Here is a 20,746-nt window from a genome sequence, read left to right on the forward strand (position 1 = left end):
CAATTACAAAATAACTAGTCTATAGGAGAAATTTCTTAATAACCTCCATCAGTTAGTGGCTGTTATAAAGAGACACAAGAACAACTAATTATTCTCATGACAGAATCAGCTTTGGACATAGACCAGTCAGCAAAGACAGACTGTCCATGGACCATTTACAGACATTCACCAATTATTCTAGGAAAGTTGCAGGATGTTCAAACTTTTTCCTCTAATAAAGTAAAGTATAAAGTTTTATTTGTAGAACAAACACACTGAGATATTATCAACACAGATTTACATGTAACAAGAGGTTCAAATATACAGCTGCTTTATCTTCTGAACAGATTGTTTCCACCAACTCTCCCAGCGCTTAGCCTTCATTAGCTGGGCTGTGTTTTCCTCCTTAATCTTGGCAAACTCCTCTTCCAACTTATGCTTATATTTCTGAACAAATAACCAAAAAGAAGAAACTGGTTAAGATCAGATATACCTGCCATTTCTTTTAGTTTCTAACTCCATGCCCTGCCCTGCTGTGTCAAATGATTGTGTACTGGCCACTTGTTTTCCATATTTGACAATAGAGCTATATAGGTATTTAATTATTCATTGCCTTCTTTCCTTTCCTTTATTTAATGGGTACTGAAATAAACAAAATAAATATTTAAGTTTTGCTTTTAAGTATACATTGCGTTGAAATGTAAGATTCTCTATCTCACCTCAATGAGTTCACATGACTAAAGATCTACCTGTTCTAGAAGGGGGAAGGGCTCTAAGTCTCAAATCTGCTTTTGTCCTACAACTCAGTAAGGCAGAGAGTCGAGCTAAACTGTGTGATGAAGGTGCTCTGAGGTACATCACCTAGACACGATGGGGAAGTTGTGAACCTTCTACCATCATTAAAACCTCCAGACCAAACAAATGATTTCTTGTTATAAAAATGAAAATGGTTTTCTTGAACCTACACTTCGTTTCATTTTGCCTTACCAAAATATATTTTATTGTGCAGTATGTATGTACATGATATATACATTGATTAATATTACTTACATACATCTATGCAGACACCATTCCTACCTCACAGTACTGTTTTGAGGCAAGTGCTTCATTATCATTACTACATATATAAAACTGACACGGTTTTGCTACATGGTCTTGCTACTTCTGCTGTAATATGTATATTTTTTATATTTTTTACTGTCCATACAAAATGATTGTTGAAATAAAACTGGCCCAGCAACATTGATCTTTTATTCCCATGAGGACTTAACAAAGCATCTTTCCCCAGCTACTGATTTTGCTGTTCTTTGAATTATTTGCAATGTGAGTTGGAGGGCTTTGAAGCAGTCTGGAATGGAATCTGTTCATTTTTCCTACTGACCAAAGTGACGAGAGGGTGACCCTGCTAGTGGCAGAAACAGAAATCTGAGATGACTCAGGATTTAGGATGGAAATGGGAATGGATCTTACTACCCATTCCACTCCAAGGGAGAACTAGTCTTGTGATCCAACACTGAAATTGCAGACTTTGGGAAGAGAATTGAGTGCTGTATTGAAACAGCATGAGGGGCAAATCCTGACAACACAGTTACTCTCCAAACTGCAACTCTACATCATCATCAACTTTACATACATCAGATCATTTGTTCTGGCACCATTCATTGTTTTGTCCTATTGAAAAGTGGGGAAGGGCCTGATGGAAAAGGCTCTCAGCAGAAATCACTCAAGCACTTTCTACTTTTGTCACCATCATAAAGAAATGGAAATGAGAGGGGATTTCTAGTCACACTGATTTTGACTATAATCTTTGAAAAGACTTGCAGTGTGCCTTGGTTTTATGAGCAGATACATTTTCTTCTCTTATAGCCTCCTGAAATTACACCTCTCCCTCACACAAACCACATAGGCTGCATCTCTTGCTTCTTCTGCTGAAACATGACCCAGAGTAGTTTTGGCTGTTGTTACAGAGGCAGTTTCTCTGCAGAGAATATGGTCTGGAACGTCTGTAAGCGTGGTCTTGGGTATTCCTGGCCAAGTCCTTAAAACCACAAACAAGAAAATTTTTAAAAACTTTTTGGTGGAGGAGGAGGAGTAAGGGAGTAGAACGATTCTACTGCTAGTTATACCTAAAGAGGAAATACAGATATTTTTTTTTCCAGAAAGAAATCTCCACAAAAGCAGAATCTAGATTAATACTTGTCTTTCATATTCTTAGTCTGGGAGTGGGGAATTTAGTTATTTAAAAAAAACTAGAACAAAAAAATGCTTTGTTTTTTGTTATGTGCAAATCCCATTGATTAATATGTGGTCACATGATCAAAACAGGTAGGGTTTGTCCCGAGGTAGGCATTTCCCCCCTCTCTGAAGTACATTAATTACTAGAGAAACAACATCATAACTGTTGTGGGTAGAACTTAGGAAGTTCAACAAGTGTAGTAGAAAACTGTTTGGATAGTACCCGGAAGCATTTTTGACAGAATGTGCAGAGAAGCATTCAATATATACTGGTGATACCTGCTGCCACGTTCAGTTAATGGCTTAATGTCATGGATCTCTAAAGAAAGCCCAGCTCGTTTACGATGGATTAAGGTGGAGATCTTCTCTTTTGGCATTTCAATTTCTGGGACATAGCAAAGGACAGACTTAGTAACAGCAAAACAAGATCAGCTACATATCATTGCTCCAAAGCAACTGTACAAAGCTGGATACTTTCAGTTTTCAAGAGGTAACTTTGCAAGAAGTTAGTGGATCATCCGAATTCTTTCCTTTCACAGTACTCAAGGGTCTCCTATTCCTAAACCCCATCACCAGAGCACAGAAATAGTTTTCCAATTGACCCTAGAATCCTGTTAGTAGCATCCTGAACTGCCATGTGGTGGGACTGAGGTGCTGGAACATCCTAAGGGCCAATTCTGGTTTGATCACAAGACCCAGAGTTGGGGGTGGCAGGGGTAAGATTCTGGGCTACAAACTAGTTAACAGGCAGCCCTGGGAGGCAGCTGTAATTAGAGCAGCTGGGGGCTGCATCAGCTTCCATGGAAACTTAGAATTTGCATGCACCAACTACCTTTGGACCCTCACCACTTCCTCCCCCTGGTCTGTGCTGTCTATGCTGCATCTCCAAGGGGCACAGCACAGAACCTCATCTACAGTGTCAGTCAGGGAAGAAGGGAGATGCAAATATGTCGCTCTCGAGAACTTGATCTGAAATCACAAACTCTAAATCTGTACTTGTAGTTAGTCTGAAAAGCAACCAGAATAGCACCCATCCAAATCTCTGGGTACTTTTTACAAAACTTAAATTGCATAAAACTTCCCTTGAAATCTTTAGACAAGGAACACTATAAAAACAAGCAATGGATGACAGCATTTGGTATAACAAGTTATTCAGTATAATGAAATATAGCTATGAAAAGCAATAGACATATGCAGTTCTAGAAGGAATAGTGCAGAAGATTACAGAAGGAACTCTATTTCTCCTTTTAACAACTTTTTACTGAAAGCATCAAGAAGGAAGTGGAGAACTGGGTAAGTGTTCCATTCAGTTGACTTACTTGCTACTTGTACATCATCAATGGTGATACTTTCATCCAACTCCAGAAGCAGTTTTTCTGTGAGGCTCGCTAGCGCAGAAACAAATTTCTGGGCACACTCAGCAGCACAGGCCTGTGGGGACGCAGTTAGCATTTAGGACTCACGTCTGAGTGCAAATGGGAAAAGTTCTCCCTCCAAAGAATCTCATCTCCTTTCAGAGCAGCTCTGAAGAGTTACACAACTCTCCAACCTTGCTTTTGTGCAACAGCTACAGAGCAGCACTTTATGAAAAACTCACAGAGTGGCCTCTCTGGAATGCTCCGAATGCAAACACGTCACTGATCAGATTGATGTAAATTATAAAATGGCACAAGAAGATCTGTGTAGTTAGACAGAATCTGCCCAAAGAATTGCACAATATGATTAAACAGAAAACTGAAACATCCACAGGGAAAACACTCATTACCTGCTGCAATTATGATAGCTAACCAGGAGATAAAGCTCACTTCATCGAATGCATCCAATGAAGTGAGCTGTAGCTCATGAAAGCTTATGCTCAAATACATTTGTTAATCTCTAAGGTGCCACAAGTACTCCTTTTCTTTTTGCGAATACAGACTAACACGGCTGCTACTCTGAAACCTAACCAGGAGGTGTCACCATTACTCCATTCTCACATGCCATCACTACAACAGTAGCTTCAGAACCCAGAATATTGTAATTATAGCAGCAGACAAATGCAAGTTCATCCCTTTCCTCAGTTTGCATTGTGAATAAATACCTCATGGGAAAAACAGATTGACTACAATCTTAGGAAGAAAGCATGGCCTAGTGGTGACAGCACAGAATTAAGAGTCAAAAGATATTGTCTTTAATGGGGCTGCCTAAAACTAAAAATCTTTTCCAGTTCACTTTTAATGGGGAGGTAAAAGGCACCCTAAACTCCAACCTGTGACCTTGAGCAAGAAATCAAATAGGTTCTAACAAGCCACAGTCTAGTATGTCACTCATACCTGCAGTTTCTGGGTGTTAAGGAATATCCCATCAGCTTGGTCTTTTTGTCTTTTTAACTCCTTCTGGCACAAAGCCTCCAGCTGGGGTAAGTTGTCTGGGTGCCCCAGAGCTGGACGCAGTTTGTTCTTGTTCTCAGCCTTTAATCAAACAAATACATCACTAGCGTTTTCTGCAAAGAATGTGTGACTAGGTCCTAGAGAGAAAGAGGGATGAGTAGAAATACAACTCTTTTATGTATCGGTTGTAAAAAGGTGGCATGCCCTTTAATGGCTAAAGACCTGGGGCCACCCAACCCTAGTTACTAAGGAGATACACCTGAACAGGGATCAGCTGATTCCCCTATAAAGAACAGCAACAAGCTCCATAGAGAGAATCCCCAAGGAGATCAAAGTGGGGACAGAGAGATGAAAGAGGGTGAGGGAAGCAGGTAGGCTTCAGCCGAGAACCCTGAGATATCAGTGATACTGTGATGCTTCTCAGGGGTCCCCTGTGTTGTGAGGCACCTCTCTATCACCTGCCCTTAGCATGAGGAAGTCTTGTTGTACCTACTATGGGTCAGACCCATGACTCCACCAGCCTCTGGCAGCACTAGCAATGTCCTGCAGGCCTTTGCAGGCTTTGCTCTCTCTGTACAGGTTAGCGAGAAGCACACAGCACCTGAGACCTCAGAGCATTCCTCTGGAGTGCCCAGCCCTGATCCACTGAATACTCACAGAACTTCCAGATTCTCTGCTCCCAAAGGAATAGTGCACAGAAGCTTACTAGTGTCAACTAAGGATCACCATTCCGCTTAACATATAGCACTTAGAGTTAGACAGAATCAAAGAACAGAGATTTATATGATAGCAAATAAAAATACTGGAAACAAAACAAAATCATAACATGCTTTTGAAAGCCTGAACTTACCTCCAAGTTTAACTATTCTAGTTAAAAACATGAGACTGAAACTAGGAAATTAAATTAGTGGGTGGTTTAGGAGTCAGTGGCATAAGCAAGCAAATGAGTTTAATGTAAATGACAATAACATGTTCTGTCACACAGTGGATACCTTATGCTGAAGGGTATTCCAGCATGCCCATAAACCATACCTTTGCATTGTCCCATTCTTCCAGCTGTTCTTTGAAGAGTTGCCGGATCTGATCAGTGGAGTGTCTGAGCTGCTGCTCATGCTCTTTGAGAAGGCTGTCGATAACCAGATGGGAGATATGAGGGAGATGTTCTTCAAACAACTTCAACTGATCCCAGAACTCTGGTAGAAAAGGCAACCAGAGGAAGGTTTGTGTCACATACAGACATTGACGTCACAGAACCAGAAACCAACCAAACTAATGTATAGTATAAGTGCCAAAAGTGACTGGAATTTTCTTTCACAGGGATAATTTTTTCACAGGACCAGTAGTTGGAGACACACACAGGTCATGAAGCATCTGTAAAGGTCTTTCAATTAAATATTTTTGTAATGGTCTTTCTCACATAATTTTAGTAACTGATAGCACTCCAGTTACAGGTAATTGGCCCAATTCTGGTCCCACAGAAGAGCATTGCCACTGACTGGAGTGGAAACACAACTAGGCTTTAAAACTGCACAATTTGAAAGCAGAGATTCCAGCCTTTTCAATGATAACAGGACCTTAAATTTATACTAACCCTACTCTGGTTCCTTCTTCTTCCATTGGCATTGGCCCAAGGCTGATTTAAGAAAACTCTGGACTTCTGATCATTTCAGTTTTCAATTCCAATTGATATATATGACAAAGAATTAGGCCCTAAGATTTTACCTATTAGGCAGGCATTATGGTAATCATCCGTCTGGCTCTGATAAGACAGGAGCTTCTGCCCAAACAATTCTGCACAATGGTCAAATGTCTCTTGCAGATATTCAGGCCTCGTGATTTGATGCTTATCCTTTCGGTAAAACTCCTTTGGAAAGTAAAGACGTGGTAAAGAAAAGGACTTGACAAAGTGTCCAGTCTAAAAGTCACCACTGCGAATATATCAGTACAGTGCATCTTTAGGGCTTTCAGCGTCCCCTTCATTCTGTGCCACCTTTATCCTCCCCCACTTGAACTTTACCAGCAGCTTTGACCTGAGCTCAGAGAGGGAATGTTTGCTGAGAATGCAGATTCATTACCAAATATCAGGCGTATTGTCAAATCTCTTTCCCTTGTAACTAGATCACATCCAGTCTCTGATCTCAGCTTTCCTAATCATCTTGTTATTAAGATGATGTTGTAGTCTCTGAATTCATGATGCTGAGGTGTGGTTATGACCATTAAAAGCAGCGCATTTTGGTATATTTATAATAGTCTGTGAAAAACTGAAACCAAGACTTCTTCACTTCCATTTTGTCTTAATCTGTGCCTACCATCTGACCCCGTTACAAGTAACAGGGTTTGAGTTGTGTTGGTAATGAAGCCTTTCTATCACATAACTATGGCAGAGGTATGTATATTCATCCACACCTGCTATTCTGCCAAACAGGGATGGTATAAAGTTTAGTTATTGTTTGTACAGAATTTTAAGATATAAAAGCCAATGCATGTATTAAGTATTATTATTATACACTGGATGCACTAATAAAGTAAGAAAAATGATTGTGGAGCTCCAATGCAATATAGTAGAACCATATTGCTAAGCTACTACCGGAATAAATCCACAATAGTAGAAATTTACTGCAGAAAATGAAGTTTTCTTACCTCAGCAAGATACAGCAAGGTATCATTACCCTCCCAGAGAATACAGGTGATAATCCCCTTAAAATGACTGAAAGCAAAACACAATGACAATCCAAAAAGTACTTGGTACTAGGAATATTTCTGACTTTTAAAAACATTTTATCTCATTGAATATGAGAGGTACTGATATTAAAATAATAATAAATACAATGTAAATAACATATATTTGTATGTTGGTGTAAGAATGCCTAAGATGACCCCATCCCTCTTGGTACAGCTCCTCTTCAAGGCAAGCAAAGACAAGAGTAAAATGCACATACAAAAGCCCATGCAGAAAATATTAGATGTAGCATAACAAAAAGGCAAAACCAGCTAAATTTCTACACTAAAGGGCATACAATATAGCTCCATAGCTTCCATCATTATGCTTTTTGACAGGTTTCCACCCCTTCTCCTTTTGTGTCCCACCCCTTTTTGTCCAATGCATCAAATGATATAAAACGACCACACCTATAATTAATACTTCACATTAAGACTGTACAATTGTCTAATCTAGCTTTACAAAAATAGCAATTTAATGGTGTATTGGATCAATACTTTAGGAAATACAGAGCAAACTTACTCAGATTTTTTAGGCTTCTCTCCAAAGATGTGGAACTTCTTGTCAATTCGACCAGTTCTGGAGTATTTTTGTATGCTGAAAAGACAAATATTTTCTACTTTATTCAAAAGAATTCAGACTTTTAATGCTTAGTCTCTCTCCACCCCCTCTAGCCGTTGTTTATGATACTATGGTCATATGAGCGTTATCAAATTAAAAAAAAAAAGCTGGGAAGATTTTCATGCCCCACATTTACATTACATGAAAATCATCATCTGATAGAGACGTACTCAGGATTCTGCTTCCTATGGGCCCTCCAGATCCTTCATTTCCTGACCTTCCTTTAGAACAGATGATCCAATACAAGATATTACCTCACGCACCTTGTCTCTCTAATATCCCGCGCTCAATATCACTACAACTACATTGCATACAGGTAAATGCCCATTTAATGTGTCTAAGAGCCAACTTGAATTTCCAAAATAGGACATCCAGTTTAGGCACCCATATTTGAAAATTATAATACCTGTGCTGTCTGTACTATCAGTAATATACACACACATCCATATATTTGGAAATTACGCTGTGTTTTTATATTATATACACACAATTTAGCATCAACCTGCATCCCCAAACCCTTTGCATTAACTGAAATAGGAGAGGGAGAGAGAAATTAATAGGTAGAGATGAGGTTTGAGATGCGATTTGAAATGAGAGCGAGCAGATAAGGCACAAATACACAGAGCAGCTGTTCCAGATGGTAGGCACCATTGGGGAAAAGGCTCACACCAACAGTAGTGAGAATGTGTGAGAGGATGGAAAGCAGGCTAGTGTTAGACAAGAAAGGGAAGTAGACAAAAAAAACCCCACATACACAAGATGCTGGAGTTTCTCTTTCCATAGTCCTTACCTCACCACTGAGTACTTTTTGCTTACAGAGGTAGACATCTTGGGTCCTACAGATAAATTGCCATAAAGAACAGCGTTCTGGGGATTTTCAGCATGCAGATTTGAAACAGAACCTCTCTGTGCTGTGGGAACCTGATAAGTTGCTTGATAAATCGGCTGATAAATGGGTTGATAAATCCCTTAAAAGGAAAGAAGAAGTAAATTCTGTAAGTCAAATTTGAAGTCATTTCTATATATTTATACAGCATGTATTTTCACTTCCATGCTGAGTACTCCTAACATTAACTGACACAAGTGAAGAGAAAACATCAAGATGTTTCTAAATTGGATTCAGCACCCAGAAGTCTAGGTGCTACTCTATGCAAGATGTAGGTATGCTATCCTAGCAGTTACCCAGGGAAGGGCTCCTTAAATCATCTTTGGGTAGGAAAGAGGTATGAGCCTCTGCCACTCCTGGCTTCCCTCCAGCCCCATCCCATCTATGTGCTCATGGGAAGAGAATCTAGAAACTAGGAGCTGCCCTCTGCACCAGATGCAAGCCCAAGATCCAGGTATATCCCACAAAGGTGAGAAAGGGCTCAAGGGTCTTATTCACTTGCACTGCCATTTAAGACAAGGGCACAATCCAGCCACAAAAGAACAGTCTGCTTCATTGTGTTTTGGTATTTCCACTTCAGGTCCTGAACTGAATTAGGAACAAAAGCAAGTGGAAAACATACAGAGAAGTTAAGCAAACAGTTTCTGAACCTCAGAAAGGTTTGGATGAAGATATGAGCTTATTTTTATCTCATCCAAACAAATTTGTCCTTGCCTGATTAGATGCTTCTTTCACAAGAAGTTGGGTTCTTTTCTGGCTACAGCTCTCAGCTTTCATTTTTCACACCAGAGTTTAAGTCCAACTTGAAGTACTAAGTGACCCGAGTTTGATGGCCTCAACTCAGCCTCTGGTGAATGTGTGTCCTCATAAAACTACCACAAGTTTGACACAAATGGCAGTATCTGCTTAAGGGAGGCTCAGAAATGAGCAGGTATGGCTAGCTCAGAATGGACTCTCCATGTCAGAGGGAGGTTATTGATTACGCAGCCTGAGAAAGCTCATATTGTATCATGTCTAGGACCAAGGCAAGGATGTGGGAAGAGGGCTTACTCTATTACTGGATCTCCATCACGGCTACATTTTCAAAGTGCTGCATGGGGTTTATCTCTAAAACTCCTATTAACCTCCATGGGAGTTATATGGAGAGCTGCCACTTTCAAAACCTCAATGGAATTACATGAACAGCTGTCACAAACACTTTACCTAAACCAACATAATCCTTCATTAAAAACAAAAAAGAGAGAGAGAGAATATCACTGCCTTCTCCTAATGGGAGTATATATGCACTCACATAAAGATATAGAGATAAGTCTTGTCCCCTGTATACTTCTGCATATGGTTGGGGACAAAGAGTGTGTAGGGGGCCTCTTTCCTTCTCATAAGCAGCAGGACAGGATTCGTCCAAACCTCTCAAGCCAGCACTAGGAGATATGGCTATCCAGTATGTTTCCCTGCACACCATATCCCAAAGGATGTCTGGTGCGCACATACCCAGTCAACTGACATGTATGATGCAAGCAAGAAAAAAACATGGCCTGTAGTAGGCTGATATGTACTTTATTCCTGCTCAGAGGTATAAATATATAGTCACATATTAAGAGTTGCCAGTTAAAATATATATTTCTGTCAATCCATAAGAAAGAGAACTTCAGCAGTAAAAAGACTGCTTACATACCTCCTGTTACTGACTGTGAGCGATCATCTCTCTCATGCCGCAGTTCTGGAGATTTCTTTGGTTGCTGAATTCTGAAACAAAAATTAAGAGCTATGTGGCTTCTAAATACCCAGCTGCCAGTTCTCTATCATTGTCGTGGTTTGAGAGCACTTTAATCTCTGAGATACTGCCTAATGTTAGGGCTAAATTTACAAATGCATGTCTAACTGCAATAATTTGCATGAGAACAGTTCATATGATCTAGCATAATTGGAAATTAGAAGTTTCTGCAAGCACAATTGTGCACTCAAACATGCTATTGAAAAGGTCTGGAGCTTGCCATTTCACACCATCCACTATCTAATTATTCATTAACGTTTATACATTTTCCTCATACTTTTACCTTTATGTAACATTTTATCTCCCTTTAATTCACACAATGCCCTTGAAGCCAGAAAACTAGTAGCCAATTAACATCTATTTTTACAGCACTTCAGTTGAACTAGTGAAATTTAAGTGAACTAGTGAAACCTGAGCCATCCTTTGTAGGCGACAAATCTGATTAATTGTCACAGATTGAAGTGTCATTAGAGGAGGTTTTGGAATTAATTGATAAATTTAACAGTAACAAGTCACCGGGCATTCACCCAAGAGTTCTGAAAGAACTCAAATGTGAAATTGCGGAACTATTAACTATGGTTTGTAACCTGTCCTTTAAATCAGCTTCTATACCCAATGACTGGAAGATAACTAACGTAACGCCAGTATTTAAAAAGAGCTCTAGAGGTGATCCCGACAATTACAGACCAGTAAGTCTAACATCAGTACTGGGCAAATTAGTTGAAACAATAGTTAAGAATAAAATTGTCAAGACACATAAAGGAACATAAATTGTTGGGTAAAAGTAATAAATATGTATTTGAATTGCTTACCCTGCGTCCTGTGCACAATATGGCAATAAGACGTACATACAGTGAGCAAAAAATTAAGTAAGTTAAAGGACTAACAGCTTTAGGCACAGAGAGCATTTACTTACTGGAGTAAATTTTTGATAACGCTTACTGCTACATCATCAATTACTGACTTTCCAATTCTGCTTGGATTCAACAGTGGGACATTATCTATCCCCATAACCATCATCCTACTCTCCTCTTTGAGACTCTCTGATCGGATTGCAGCTGCAATGGAACCTCGTAATGCAAACTCTGTCTGAGCTGGGATGGGGTCCTGGAAGTGGAGGAAAACAAAATTAGATATTACTAAAGAGAACAGGCAGTTAGTTATACTATTCCATGGAGGTGCCAGCTACCATCTGTGTTGCCCCATAGGCTAGATGGAAAAGTTTTATAACTTAGAAACATTTCCCCTTTCTGCAGCTATGAGAGGTTGAGAGTTAAGTATAACTATAATTATTACAAGCAAAATAAAACACTCTATAAAGAAGATGTACCAACAATAAGGAAGATTAATCACTTGATACAAAATCTGCTATCCCATCAAAGCCTTCAGCAAGTGCATCTGAATTTCTTAAAGAAACCTTTAAAAACACACTCAAACACACATGCACGCACAAGCACAACCTCTCATTAAGGATCACCTTCTACAAAGTGCTGAGCATCTCCTGAGTAGTCCTGAGCACCCTCAACACTTGATAGCCTCATTGGTGGTTGAAGAAACTCAGTACCTTGCAAGATTGGGCCCTATATCACCACCTCTTGGGCAGCTTGTGATCATTTGAAATTCAATAGCATACAGACAGGTTTCAGAGTAGCAGCCGTGTTAGTCTGTATTCGCAAAAAGAAAAGGAGTACTTCTGGCACCTTAGAGACTAACAAATTTATTTGAGCATAAGCTTTCGTGAGCTACAGCTCACATGAAGTGAGCTGTAGCTCACGAAAGCTTATGCTCAAATAAATTTGTTAGTCTCTAAGGTGCCAGAAGTACTCCTTTTCAATAGCATACGTACGCTTTACCTGAAAATTCAAAATATGGATTCTGAAAACTTTTTAAAATACAGGAGTTTTCAAATCAAAATAGTTTGCATTTGAATAGTAAAATTCACCCAAAGATTACATAAAATACAGAGATTCCAGTTAATGTTATTCTACAGTACAGACGGGGATGATTGTAGTTACCAGTAGGCAATTGAGATACTTGCTCCTTTTTTTCAGTTGTTTCATCACAGTTTTGGCAAAGTCATACAGTTCTTCTGAAGTCACAGCCTAGTTAAAAGGAAAGGATAATATGGATAGTATTTTGCTCAATATGGTAGAAAATTTAGAATGTACCAAACATGTTGACATATCACATCTGTCTGTCGATGATGTTTCTAATCTGTTCTATCACTTCTGTATCTAGGCATTCGTGGAAACCGAGGGATCAATTCACTGCCTATAGAAACTGATGTTTTTCTTTTTTTAAAATAATTTTGAGTACGAATATGCTGGTCAGGAAAATGAAGGACTAGTGGTTTTAGTGTCTCTACCAATGCAACTTCTCATGACTCTTATCAGCTGTGATATAGTAGGGCGAGGAAGCATGGAGAAGGAACTTTGTCCTGTTAATATCAATGGAATAAATGGACCCCGAGAGTCAAAGATGTTAACCTGACCCCATCACTGAAAAAACACTAAACAGCTTAACATGATTGAGGGTTTTGAGTACAGAGACCTCGTCCTGCTTAGCCCAGGGCAACAAATGTCATTAAAAATCTTTATAACCTTTTATTAAAGATATAGAAAAAGGAAGGAAAAACAATTAAATCATTTAAAATGTAGAGTATTAAGAAAAGCTTACATTTTAATAATATCCCTTATTCTTTTTTTTAACTGTAGAGAGTTTTTGTAGTGAGAACCTCCTGTTTGACAGCCTTTTAGATGGTAATAAATGTCCTTTTTGGGGAAAAGAGAAAAAACTAGCTAAGATGGTCTGGAACTGATGTTGCTGTTGCTGAAATCCAGTCCTGCTTCCTTTAAGCACAAAATAAATACACACAGAAGGGGAGAGCAAAGAATAGCAAAGACAGAAAATGCAGCATCTGTCTCTGGTGATGACTTTCACCTGCAATCTCACTGCTACAGAAACACATGGCCTCATCAGCCACTCCAAAACCTGGCCAACTTGTTGTTTAGGGAACTGGTTTTAGCTGCCTCATTGGTCAAGGGCTAACGGCAGTGTTGCGATAGAGATAGTCTTGGTCAGCTAAGCCAGACTCTTATTAAACAGAAGGCAAAAAAGAGAGAGATAGGAAAGAGAAGAAATAAGGTTGGGAAGGTAAAAGACACATGACACATTCCAGGTATTGATGTGTGGATCCCTATTTCTGGCCTAGTCTGGCCAGGACATCTCTCAGGATCAGGTTGACGAAGGCCCAATGGTATCATGGTGGACCCCGCGTCATAAGAGATGATAGGAGTGTGAGCCATAATGATAAAGCTAATTCCTTTCAGTCTACTTTTCCTTCATCCTGGCATCTTGATTCCCTCCCCTATCTCTTTTTAAGGACCCCAAAAGGACCAAGACAGACAACCTTCCAACACATCAATTTTAGTTAATTAATTTCCGATTCCATTTTCCTTTGTTCACCAGTCAGGATCTTAACACAGTCCTTGGGTAGTGGCAGTAAACTTTTGTTTCTTCCAGTCTTGCTTCAAGTTTTGCTGATTTTTATAAACAATTTTGTGTAACAGGCTGAGTTGGCCCTTTGTTAACTTGGACACCTTAGAGTAAGGCCTCTCCACAACAGCTTCTTGAGCAAAGAATGCGGCGTCAACTCGTTTGGTGGTTGTTTTGATGTGCACAAATGGAGACTCATTTCAGGATGAATTAATTTTCCACTTATGAACAAGGTCAAAATTTAGAATTTGAACTCAGTGCCCCTCAAGTAAATTGCCGGTGCATTAACGTGCTGTGCCACATGACCCTGGATGTAGCTGATTTTATATTATGTATTACAAATTTTTCCTTTGTGAAACAGTAGGCAGCTACACAAATCTGATAGTTCACTGTTCCAAAAGCAGGTAAGAAGACTTTCTGATAATTTAAAGAGGGTTGGTTGGCATTGCCAGTTTTGCAGCCTCATTACCAAAATTCATGTTTCTCAAAAGATTTATTTATATTCTTGGGTATTTTTCTTGACTTTTTTTTTTTTTTTAAATCTATATATTTATGTGTGTGCACTTTTCCTATTGCTGATTTGGCAATATCCTCCTTTTTCCTCTATAGTTCAATACAATATGTCATGCCAGTTTGACTACGATGAACCGTGGTGGATTCTAACAGACACACACAAACATGCACATCATACAGCTACATGATGTCTCTTTGGAACTTACTTCTTTATCCACAGTAGGATGAGCACAAGCATCTATTTTCTTAAGGAATTTCTCCAAAGAAGAGTTTAATGTCTGTGCCTGTAAATTGGAGTTTGCCACCTAGAACAGAAGCAGATGTTAGTGAAATGAAAACCCAGCTGAGATAAATGAATACTCAAAAATGTATAGAACTATCAAAAGATTTCTCCAGGAGGGAGCAAGTACAGAGATCCTCATGAAAGAGCACACTATTTATTTTCAAAGAACAAAAACACTGAATCACTGGTACCCAAAATGGAAGCCAAATTCAGTGATTTACAACAGCAACTCTTTTTTCATGGCCTATATTGCATCAACCAGATGGCTGGTCTATTTAGTTGTAGGTGGTTAGAGTGAAGTGGTGCAAACCCAGGGTGTGATCCTACTTGACTACAACAGGAGCAGGATTGGGTCCTAGATCCCTAGATTCAAGGCTGGCAATGGCAGAGGAAACCACAGTCCTTAAATAACAGATAAAAACATTGTACTTATGTCTCATCTGTGTGTTTGTCTCTCCGAACCCAGCCAAAAATCCTTTGGATAGAATAAGTGAAATATATAAATGATTGAGATTGAACCAAACTAAAGTTCTGGAATTTGTATTTGTACCTCTGATTTGATTTTCACTTGAAGGTTTGTTAGAAACCGCTGAATTTTCTCCATGAAGAGATGATCCACTGCAAGATTATGGAATTTTGTTTCAAACTTGTTGATAACCTCAGTAGCCTTGAAAACAAATGCCAAAAATCAGGAGATAAATCAGACTTAAACCCGTCCTTCTTAGCCTTTAATAATAGCACTTAGCATTTATATAATCATTTTCCATTATTATCATGTCACACAAATATTAACTAAATCTAAGAAAGTCTCACAACCAACATCTAGGAACACAGGGGATTACAATGGTTACATTAGCAGCAGCCAGTAATTTGAACACTAGAAGGGAATGAAGATTTGCCCACTTGCTCTAAGTAGTTTGACTCCATTTTCTCCATATCAGTCATGATTAAGCCTTCAGTGAAGTCAATGCGTCCCGTTTCTTTCTCCAGACGCTTACAGAAGTACTCCACCTCTTCTGGAGAAAAGTTACCTCCCTCTGAAAACAATCTGAAAACAATAGGTGAGAAAGGAAAGTAATTGTCTTAGGGTTTCTGCCACCTCCTCAAAAGAATGCTTAGCTGAACAGTCCCTATTATATATATTTTTTCATGGGATGAAAACACTATTATGATATTAGTAATATACTTTTTTAAAGGATGAACTTGAATTTTATTGTGCTGACTTGACAATAAATTACAGAATTTAGGTAAGGAGACAAGGAGAGAGAGAGAGAGAGAGAGAGAGAGAGAGAGAGATAAAACCATACAAGCCAGGCAAACAGAGACTGATATAGAAATAAACACATTTGCACCTCCCCCTTATACCTGCAAGCTTTAAGAAAGTCCACGTTTGAATCTCGTAGTTTCCCCAAGGCTTCTTCTAAATAGTTCCGGTAACTCCGCAGGGATATTTGGATAACTTCTACATGATTAAGCAGCTCTGAGTGCAGAGAGTTGCTTAGAGCAATCAATCTAAGAGCAAATAACAGAAGACAGCCTTTTCAGGGAAATCTATGGAAGAGCAGACATTCGTTTTTAAAGGCTGCTGGATCTCGGAGGTACCAGAAGAATGAGAGTTTAATCAGTGCGCTTCTGTTTCCCTTCCATTGTGAATGTTTTGATGTGGCAGCATACAACAGACACACTACTAGCAAACAGTCAGAGCTATGAAAGAGGAATCTTATACATGTGTTATCATAACCTAACTTGCCAATTGCTGCTAGTGTACATGATAGGTAGCCTGGATAAAATCTGGATACATGAAATGAGCTTTTTCTACTTTATTCTAAAATTATTCTAAAATTCACCAATGACTTTAGTTTCTTAGCAGGGAGATAAAGAAACCCTGGAGAGGCTTTACTTTTCCTATTCATATTTATGAGGTAACACATTAAAGAGTAATGGCACAGAAGGTGTTGGTCTTGAGATATTAACTTCCACTTCTGCCAAAGAGACCTGGAGTAACTGACTTCACAGTACCTGGGGTTTCTAGGTTTTACAGTGCATTGAGAGAGGAAACAGAGAGTCTAACTGAGTTAACCAAAGGATTTCTTTGTAACAAAGACTCTCACTCAAAGGAATGGAGATTAAAGTGAGAAAAGCATTCCACGTGTCTCCCTTGCAAAGGATATTATGGAAAAAAGAACTCAGCATAGTCCAATCTTTATGTTTATGCCATAGTTTGGACACCATCACTGTTGTGAGAAATAGTTTTGTTAGCTAAGTTAGTACATACGCACACGGGCGCACATGCACACAAATAAATGAATGTAAATGGAATTTTCCTCTTATTTATTCCATTTGTTATTTCATTTTTGCCCAAACATTATTGGACATGCCTTCTAGTGTCCTTGAGAATGATAAAGTGTGTTTGTATTTAGTTTTATTTTTCACACCATTGTTCCCTCATTATTATAATTGCTCTAAAACATGGCTGAGAAGCCTAAAAGTAGCAGAAGAGCAATAAATACTGTACTAAGGCTTGATAATGATAAATGTCTCAGATACATGAGCTTTTTGATCTCAGCGTGTACAAGTATCTGTTCCTCTATGCTGAAGCTTTTCTGTTTTAGATCACAGGGTCACGTGACTGCACATTAGACAAAAGAACCTGGTAAAGATTGTCCCACTCTGAGTTACTGTCCAGCGGAAGGTGGACAGAACAATAATTAGATCAAATGATCCTACCTCAGTCGAATGAGCTGTCTGGCAATCAAACAGTAAGATAAATGCTTCAAAGAATGACAATGATACATGTTGCTGTTCAGGAAATCTGGGATAAGGCAGATTCAGGATGCAGTACAGGAATAGAAAACCTCACAAATCATGAGACTCATGATGAGCTTACTTTTCAGCCTTAGTGGAACTGTGGAAGATGGCCTCCATGTCCTGGATCCTTCTGCCGAAGTTCTTGCTGATGTCATTTTGGTCCTCTCTCATTTTCATAAACTCATTTTTCTCCTTGTTCAGAGCTTCCATCACCCCTGCACAGTGACACTCCAGACGCTTTTGGTGAAGAAGCAGCTCCGCTGAAAGGAAAGGAAATACTCTCAGACGGCCATCGCCTCAAGCTTGGATTGAGCCCGAGCATGACATGACCGCTCCTGACTTCCAACACAGGTGACTCTGCCTTACCCCAACAACTAGCCACTATGCTCAGTAGAAGATGGCTGGTGGTGTGAAAACAAACCAGGCAAGATCTCACATCAGCCATGAAATTAGCACTGAGAAGAGGAAAATTTGCCTTTGTATCCCTGACTTTTCTCCCATCTCTGAATGTCTCTCTGACTTCTCCTGGATTTATTTCAAACTCAGTATGTTAAAATGTGAATTTCTCCCCTCTGCTCCTATGCTGTCTCCTCTCCCTCCCTTCTCAGTCATTGCTGACATCTCCACTAACTTTCCCATCACCCAGACTTGCGACCTCAGTAGAGCTGGTTGGGAAATTTCTTGTCTCAATGATTGTCCAATGGATGATGCTCCTTTTGCAAAGACAAATTTTTCTGTGGGAAAATTTCAATTTTGAAAAAAATAGATTGATTTTCCATTAGGAAAATCAAAATGATAGCTTCCCAGTTCTCTGCCTGAAGGGGAGCTGCAGCCAAGCTTGTGGGGAAGCAGGGAGACTGAACGTCTTGGCTGTCCACCTGCCCGCTCCGGAGGAGAAGCCTGGAGACTGAGAGACAGGGAGGCAGAGAGCTGGAGTACTGGATATAAGAGGGAAAGAGACATTGACAAGAGCCTTCCAGGCAGCCAGATAGCAAGCTGACCTAAAATTAAATTTTTTGGAATGTCTGTCCTGTGAAAAATGTAGCGGTTTCTATTTTTCATCCCAAATTGAGATGTAATATTTTCCTACACTTTAATATTTTCCACAGGATAGAAATTTTATTTTCTGGCCAGCTCTAAACCTCAGTGATACCTTCAACACCTCAATCCTTCTCCTATATCCAGGCTCTTGTTAAACTTTGTCACTTCTTTCTTTAAAACTATTCTAAAATCCACCCTTTTTCTTTTGTCTGCAAAACATTATTAGCTGAATTTCAAAGGTACTGAGCATCCACTGCTTCTTTTGACTTCAGTGAGACCTGTGGATGCTCTGCATTGTTAACAATCAGCTCAGAGGGTCATTCATGAATCTCTTCTTAGTGTGAACCAGGAGGAAACAAATGTGAGCTATGAAAAAGGAAAGTTAACCCCCCCCCAATATGTAAGAAACTAGCAAGTTTAGGGTAGGAGCTAGAAAAGGTCCCTTGAAACCTCATTATTCCCCAATATCGAATCAATTAACACCAGCCACTGTTGTGCCAGGTTATGACTCACACTCAGAGAGCTCTAAAAAGAGATGTGATGCCCAAAGTGAATATATGTACCAGCCCTGACATTATGGATATCCTTTTCTATGCGCTCGCGCCTTGGCTGATGCATTTGAAGACGCAGCTGCAGTTCCGAATTCAGCTCCTCTTTCTTGGCTGTTACAATGATCCTGGAGTTGGACAAGGATTGGGGAAACCACTTCTCGAGGTGCTCAAAAAAGCAGAGGCGGATCCTATGATTGAAAAGCAAACACATTGCTTTGGGAGACAGAGTGCATGCATGTATGTGAGAGACAAAGGATTTCATTTTGGAGAAAAACCCTTCAAAGATCTTAGTAAAAAAAAACAAGCTCTGAGGAGTCTGACTCCACTGAGATAAGTTTTCTCACCAATTGCACAACAATCAAACATAAATAATGTTAGCCTGCCCAACTTGTTCTCTTTACAGCATCTCAGTTCACTCATCCTGCCCTGGATTTCTCTGATATAGTTAATCCACTGCTTTCAATCAAAATACAACTGCTAAAATGCAGAAGAGTTGGTGCTTTGTCAAAATGAAGGGTAAGAAAAGGGACTTGGAGGGATGGGATTCAGAACTTTGAGCAAAGAGTTGGAAGCTAGATGCTTTGAGTTCCTGGCTTTGCCAGTGCTTTGTTGTGTGACTGGACAAGGCAGTAACCTCTCAGTGCCTCAGTCTTTAAAATAAGGATAACACCTTCCTCACAGATGTGCAATGAGACTTAAACATTTGATGAAATGCAATATAAAATGTTTCTTATTATTCTTTTGGAAAGGTCATACAAGGGGGTAGCATTAAGATAACTTTTGGATGCTCATTCAAACTTTACCTCCAAACTTTCTGAGGTTTGTCAATTACTTCGGGGAAAGAAAAAAGGACAAACTACATTCTACTAACTCTTTCTTAAGCTCTGTAAACAAGCTCTCTGGTACAAGCACATTCTCCAGGTACACAGGAAGTGTTTTTTCTGCAAATTCAGCATAACAGATCTCGGAGGTCTTGGTCTTGCCTGTCTCCTCATGCCCAAGAACTGAGTAAGTGTTCCCACTAGAGGTGGTGAAGACCTCTGCTATTACTTCACAGCTTTCAGCCTCACCATAATCATGGAACAGAACCTAGGAAGGTAACAGGAAATCATCATTTGTTATCTTTGCTACTGACAAGTTTTTAAAGACCTACTAACATGGGCTATACACAGGTTAATGTTGAGAACCTATGGATTTCAAGAACATTGAGTCATGTTCTGATTCCTAATTTGGAAAACAAAGCTATAATGAGCAAGCAAGTTTGTGCATCTCAGCATGCTGATGCTTTGCTGTTAGCCTAGCAGTGTTTGTGCAAGGCAAAAAGTAGAAGGTGGTCATTCCATTTTTTTCAATCTACAGAGAAATGAAGAATATCCTAGTACTTCAGGATGGTCACTAGCTTCAGGTCACCAGTACCTCTGTCAGTGTCTCCAGGAATAATACAAATTAAACTTTACAGCATAGCCAGCAAT

At 39.4% G+C, this 20,746-nt stretch overlaps 1 protein-coding gene across 7 annotated transcripts in view; it reads right to left on the reverse strand.

Moving 5' to 3' along the window:
- CCDC180 (coiled-coil domain containing 180) overlaps nucleotides 1-20,746 on the reverse strand; it is a 45,698-nt gene that overhangs the window by 984 nt on the left and 23,968 nt on the right. For 4 of the 7 annotated variants that reach the window (XM_038374499.2, XM_043498816.1, XM_043498818.1 and 1 more), the window contains 20 exons: nucleotides 20,146-20,363; nucleotides 19,287-19,462; nucleotides 17,762-17,942; nucleotides 16,240-16,386; nucleotides 15,778-15,922; nucleotides 15,425-15,541; nucleotides 14,798-14,896; nucleotides 12,599-12,685; nucleotides 11,500-11,690; nucleotides 10,485-10,555; nucleotides 8,714-8,891; nucleotides 7,825-7,899; nucleotides 7,224-7,290; nucleotides 6,306-6,447; nucleotides 5,616-5,776; nucleotides 4,527-4,664; nucleotides 3,534-3,645; nucleotides 2,494-2,599; nucleotides 1,879-2,017; nucleotides 216-426 (listed from right to left, as the gene is read on the reverse strand). In XM_038374499.2, the coding sequence (XP_038230427.1) occupies nucleotides 295-426; nucleotides 1,879-2,017; nucleotides 2,494-2,599; nucleotides 3,534-3,645; nucleotides 4,527-4,664; nucleotides 5,616-5,776; nucleotides 6,306-6,447; nucleotides 7,224-7,290; nucleotides 7,825-7,899; nucleotides 8,714-8,891; nucleotides 10,485-10,555; nucleotides 11,500-11,690; nucleotides 12,599-12,685; nucleotides 14,798-14,896; nucleotides 15,425-15,541; nucleotides 15,778-15,922; nucleotides 16,240-16,386; nucleotides 17,762-17,942; nucleotides 19,287-19,462; nucleotides 20,146-20,363 (2,682 nt within the window). In that variant the 3' untranslated portion in view covers nucleotides 216-294. Of the gene's footprint in view, nucleotides 1-215; nucleotides 427-1,878; nucleotides 2,018-2,493; nucleotides 2,600-3,533; nucleotides 3,646-4,526; nucleotides 4,665-5,615; nucleotides 5,777-6,305; nucleotides 6,448-7,223; nucleotides 7,291-7,824; nucleotides 7,900-8,713; nucleotides 8,892-10,484; nucleotides 10,556-11,499; nucleotides 11,691-12,598; nucleotides 12,686-14,797; nucleotides 14,897-15,424; nucleotides 15,542-15,777; nucleotides 15,923-16,239; nucleotides 16,387-17,761; nucleotides 17,943-19,286; nucleotides 19,463-20,145; nucleotides 20,364-20,746 lie in introns of those variants that run through there. The other 3 variants (XM_043498817.1, XR_006276045.1, XM_043498820.1) reach the window with 3 other exon arrangements.

This window comes from Dermochelys coriacea, chromosome 16, assembly GCF_009764565.3.
Source record: "Dermochelys coriacea isolate rDerCor1 chromosome 16, rDerCor1.pri.v4, whole genome shotgun sequence".
Taxonomy (NCBI): Eukaryota; Metazoa; Chordata; order Testudines; family Dermochelyidae; genus Dermochelys; species Dermochelys coriacea.